Source organism: Ictalurus furcatus, chromosome 28 (assembly GCF_023375685.1).
Source record: "Ictalurus furcatus strain D&B chromosome 28, Billie_1.0, whole genome shotgun sequence".
Taxonomy (NCBI): domain Eukaryota; kingdom Metazoa; phylum Chordata; class Actinopteri; order Siluriformes; family Ictaluridae; genus Ictalurus; species Ictalurus furcatus.
The window spans coordinates 200,001-207,114 of NC_071282.1; the positions used below are offsets into that span (position 1 = coordinate 200,001).

Below are 7,114 nucleotides of genomic sequence, written 5' to 3' on the forward strand. Positions count from 1 at the left end.
GCCACACTGCGGAACCTTCTAAACTTAGCTCAGACACTCCAGAGCTCCAGAACACACCCAAGACCAAGACAGAACAATGATTTATCTTCAGCAACGGTGCTCCAAACAGCCCAGAGAACGTTCTAGACCTGGCTCTCTTTAGATGCAGCTCCAGTCCCTTCAGAAGAACGTTAGACTTGTTCCTAATGCTCCAGAACCACAGAAGAATGTTCTAGGCTCAATGTTGATGCTCCTGAGACATCACCAGAATGTTCTAGACTCTAGCCTTGGCTCTGCTCCAGACCCACTGTAGGTGTTGTAGATGTGTTCACTTGGTCCTGAAGTTCCAGAGACGTTGCACCGTGACGCGAGATGTTCTAGACTCAAAAAAATCATTGATCAGAAGTGAGGTCTGTCCTGCTGTCTCATCACTGACTCTACACCTCCATCTCATCACTCTATCCCTCCCTCCAGATGAGGGCGGAGCTTAGGTGTGTGTGTGTGTGTGTATGTGTGAAAGCCTCACTGTGTGATCAACAATGGCTTTTGTTTCAGGAGTAGATACAAAGACTGATTGTGTGATACAGTAAACAACACACACACACACACACACACACACACACACACACACAGCTACATCACTTCTCCAGCACAGGCAGGCTCACACTGGCACCAAGAGGTCAAAGATCATAATGAGGTCAAGGTCACAGCAGGACTTGGACTGTGTGTGTGTGTGTGTGTGTGTGTGTGTGTGTGTGTGTGTGTGTGTTGGGGTCTAATGAGGTCTCACTGCTGTTTCATTATATAATCACAAATGTCTGACCATCATCACTCCACTTTGGACACCTCCCAATCCCACATACACACACACACACACACACACACACAACACACTTACACCTAACACACTTACACACACACATACACAACACACTTACACCTAACACCCTTACACACATCTAACACACACTCACACACACTTGGGGCGGCTGTGTCTCAGGGGGTAGAGCGGGTCGTCCACTAATCGTAGGGTTGGAGGTTCGATTCCCGGCTCACGTGACTCCACGTGACTCCACGTGACTCCACATACTGAAGTGTCCTTGAGCAAGACACTGAACCCCAAGTTGCTCCTGATGGCAAGTTAGTGGCTTACATGGCAGCTCTGCTACCATTGGTGTGTGATTGTGTGTGAGTGTGTGTGAGTGTGTGTGAGTGTGTGTGATTGTGTGTGAGTGTGTGTGAGTGTGTGTGAGTGTGTGTGAGTGTGTGAGTGTGTGAATGAGACACAGTGTAAAGCGATTTGGATAAAAGCGCTATATAAATGCACTATTTACTTACACCTAACACACTTACACACACACTCACACCTAACACACTTACACACACACTCACACACACTCACACCTAACACACTTACACACACACTCACACCTAACACACTTACACACACACTCACACACACTCACACCTAACACACTTACACACACACTCACACCTAACACACTTACACACACACTCACACACACTCACACCTAACACACTTACACACACACTCACACCTAACACACTTACACACACACTCACACACACTCACACCAAACACACTTACACACACACTCACACACACTCACACCAAACACACTTACACACACACTCACACCTAACACACTTACACACACACTCACACACACTCACACCTAACACACTTACACACACACTCACACACACTCACACCTAACACACTTACACACACACTCACACACACTCACACCAAACACACTTACACACACACTCACACCTAACACACTTACACACACACTCACACCTAACACACTTACACACACACTCACACACACTCACACCTAACACACTTACACACACACTCACACCTAACACACTTACACACACACTCACACCTAACACACTTACACACACACTCACACACACTCACACCTAACACACTTACACACACACTCACACCTAACACACTTACACACACACTCACACCTAACACACTTACACACACACTCACACACACTCACACCTAACACACTTACACACACACTCACTCACACTCACACCTAACACACTTACACACACACTCACACACACTCACACCAAACACACTTACACACACACTCACACCTAACACACTTACACACACACTCACACACACTCACACCTAACACACTTACACACACACTCACACCTAACACACTTACACACACACTCACACACACTCACACCTAACACACTTACACACACACTCACACACACTCACACCTAACACACTTACACACACACTCACTCACACTCACACCTAACACACTTACACACACACTCACACACACTCACACCAAACACACTTACACACACACTCACACCTAACACACTTACACACACACTCACACACACTCACACCTAACACACTTACACACACACTCACACCTAACACACTTACACACACACTCACACACACTCACACCTAACACACTTACACACACACTCACACACACTCACACCTAACACACTTACACACACACTCACACACACTCACACCTAACACACTTACACACACACTCACACCTAACACACTTACACACACACTCACACACACTCACACCTAACACACTTACACACACACTCACACACACTCACACCAAACACACTTACACACACACTCACACCTAACACACTTACACACACACACACACACTCACACCTAACACACTTACACACACACTCACACCTAACACACTTACACACACACTCACACCTAACACACTTACACACACACTCACACACACTCACACCTAACACACTTACACACACACTCACTCACACTCACACCTAACACACTTACACACACACTCACACACACTCACACCTAACACACTTACACACACACTCACACACACTCACACCTAACACACTTACACACACACTCACACACACTCACACCTAACACACTTACACACACACTCACACACACTCACACCTAACACACTTACACACACACTCACACACACTCACACCTAACACACTTACACACACACTCACACCTAACACACTTACACACACACTCACACACACTCACACCTAACACACTTACACACACACTCACACCTAACACACTTACACACACACTCACACACACTCACACCTAACACACTTACACACACACTCACACCTAACACACTTACACACACACTCACACACACTCACACCTAACACACTTACACACACACTCACACCTAACACACTTACACACACACTCACACCTAACACACTTACACACACACTCACACACACTCACACCTAACACACTTACACACACACTCACTCACACTCACACCTAACACACTTACACACACACTCACACACACTCACACCTAACACACTTACACACACACTCACACACACTCACACCTAACACACTTACACACACACTCACACACACTCACACCTAACACACTTACACACACACTCACACACACTCACACCTAACACACTTACACACACACTCACACACACTCACACCTAACACACTTACACACACACTCACACCTAACACACTTACACACACACTCACACACACTCACACCAAACACACTTACACACACACTCACACCTAACACACTTACACACACACTCACACACACTCACACCTAACACACTTACACACACACTCACACCTAACACACTTACACACACACTCACACACACTCACACCAAACACACTTACACACACACTCACACACACTCACACCAAACACACTTACACACACACTCACACACACTCACACCTAACACACTTACACACACACACACACACTCACACCTAACACACTTACACACACACTCACAACTAACACACTTACACACACATTCACACACACTCACACCTAACACACTTACACACACACTCACACTCACACCTAACACACTTACACACACACTCACACACACTCACACCTAACACACTTACACACACACTCACACTCACACCTAACACACTTACACACACACTCACACACACTCACACCTAACACACTTACACACACACTCACACACACTCACACCTAACACACTTACACATACACACTCACACCAAACACACTTACACACACACACTCACACCTAACACACTTACACATACACACATACACACACTTACACCTAACACACTTACACACACATACACACTCACACCTCACACACTTACACACACACACACACACTCACACCTAACACACTTACACACACACACTCACACCTAACACACTTACACATACACACACACACACACTTACACCTAACACACTTACACACACATACACACTCACACCTAACACACTTACACACACATACACACTCACACCTAACACACTTACACCTAACACACTTACACACATCTAACACACACTTACACCTAACACACTTACACACACACACACACATACACAGTCTCACACCTAACACCCTTACACATAACACACTTACACACAGCTAACACACACTCACAGCTAACACACACTCACACACAACACACTTACACCTAACACACTTACACACACTCACACACAACACACTTACACCTAACACACTTACACACACTCACACACAACACACTTACACCTAACACACAACACACTTATACCTAACACACTCACACACACTCACACACAACACACTCACACACAACACACTCACACACAACACACTTACACCTAACACACTTACACACACTCACACACAACACACTCACACACAACACACTTACACCTAACACACAACACACTTATACCTAACACACTCACACACACTCACACACAACACACTCACACACAACACACTCACACCTAACACACTCACACACAACACACTTACAGCTAACACACAACACACTTACACCTAACACACTCACACACACTCACACACACTCACACACAACACACTCACACACACTCACACACAACACACTCACACACAACACACTCACACCTAACACACTTACACCTCACACACTTACACACACACACTCACACCTAACACACTTACACCTAACACACTCACACCTAACACACTTATACCTCACACACTTACACACACACACACACACACACCTAACACACTTACAGCTAACACACTCACACACAACACACTTACACCTCACACACTCACACACAACACACTTACACCTCACACACTCACACACAACACACTCACACCTAACACACAGCACACTTACACCTAACACACTTACACACACACACACACACACACACACACACACTCAAGTGTTTTATTCCTCTTACATCACAGCAATTTCTGTTACAATTTCATATTAATTAAAGACACTGCACCATATTTCTGAAATGTTTATAACTACATTTAATGTTGTGGACCGTCGGTGAAATTATTTCACAGAGAAACCGAAAGAAGTCCTCTGTGCTGAAGATGTGGGAACCTTAAATTTACAGCTTCACCTCTGACTGTCACACAGCGCTGACACTGGAGACTCCTTCCTTACATGTTACATTAATGTGTCTTTTCTTAGTCTTAGATGATGTGGAGTGTGTGCTGTACACGTCCCTGTGTGTGAGCCGTTACTATAGAAACCATAACGTATTAGAACCAACACGTTAATAAAAACCTGCGCTCCTGTCAGAGCTTCTGTTATAGAAAACTAATCACCACCTTCTGACCAATCACAATCCAGAACTCAGCAGCGCTACTTATAATATCACATTAATTGAATGTTTCAAAAAAAATCTGATATCATGTCTCTCCTTTTGCTTGATTAAAAGCTTTACTCTTATTTTAAAGCTAAAGCCGGCAGACCTCAAAAACTGTAAATGTTCAGTGTCCAAGTATCATCACCTGTGAGAGAGGCGGAGCTCGTTAACACCTCATTAACCCTAAATGACCTCCTGATGACTATTAACCAATCAGAACACACTTCATTAGTGTTGGAAAGATAGAAAGTCCTGACCTCAGAGAAAAGCTTCTAAAGTGAACTCAAACACACACACACACACACACACACACACACACACACACACACACACACACTTGTGGAGCAGGGACACGATAATAATGCAGTTTAATCATTAGTGTCACTGAGACACTTCACATTTATCTCATGATCTGTCACTCCATCTGATCTTCAACACTAATGCACATTAAACACCACAATCCTCCAAATACACCTGTCTGAAACACACACCTTAATACACATAAATACACATACACACACATATCTCGGCCATTATACACCAACACAACACACACACAAACATACACAATGCATCAATTTGCACCACAAAAATGAAAGCCTGTGTGTATATATATATAGAGAACTTACCCATGTGTACCGGCGTGTGTATGTCAGTGTGAATGTGTGTGCGTGTGTGTGTGTGTATGTGTGTGTGTGAGTGTGTGTGTATTGCGGGGCGGTGGTCCGAGGGGTTTTGCTGCTCGGTTGCCTGTGATGTGGTGATAAAGTGACTCTCACACTTCTCTCTTCTTTTATCGTTCTCACTCGTGCTTTTGTTTCCAAAACAATAAACAGACCCCCTGCACACACACGCACACACACACACACATGCACACACACACGGGACTGGGGCAGATCTTAAAGACACAGTGTTCTCTTTGCTGATATTTCTGTTTAAATAAAAACATGAATGGTTTATCATTTCTTTTAATCATTAGGAAACTGGCTGATCTTTTTTATTTAGTTTATTTAGTCTAAAAACAGTTTGGCTGATTGTTCTATTTAAGTAACATCTTATTGGCTGACCATTTGGTAAAGCAAAAGAATACTGTCTGATAAGACTGATGTTTCCTTCAACCAAAATTACATTTACAAGCAAAATGATCAGCCAATATATTCAGTGTTTCAATGAGTCCATTTTAAACCAAATGGAACTCCATAGATTTGTTACCAGTTAGCCAAGACACACACACACACACACACACATACACACACACACACACACACACATGCACACACTATCCCAGGACACTAACTCTGCCCACCAGCAGAAGTCACAGAATCAATGGACCGCCCGAGTTCAGACAACTGCCTGGTTATTGACCTGGATTGTGATTTCACCTCTGCACATGGATC

At 44.2% G+C, this 7,114-nt stretch overlaps 1 protein-coding gene across 2 annotated transcripts in view; it reads right to left on the bottom strand.

The window, feature by feature from the left end:
• The window catches only part of plp1b (proteolipid protein 1b), a 10,604-nt gene extending 3,871 nt beyond the window's left edge, over positions 1-6,733 (bottom strand). The window contains exon 1 of one of the 2 annotated variants that reach the window (XM_053618355.1): positions 6,347-6,733. In XM_053618355.1, coding sequence (XP_053474330.1) covers positions 6,347-6,680 — 334 coding nt within the window. In that variant the 5' untranslated portion in view covers positions 6,681-6,733. Of the gene's footprint in view, positions 1,017-6,346 lie in introns of those variants that run through there. The other variant, XM_053618357.1, reaches the window with a different exon arrangement.
• Between the last annotated feature and the right edge of the window lie 381 nt (positions 6,734-7,114).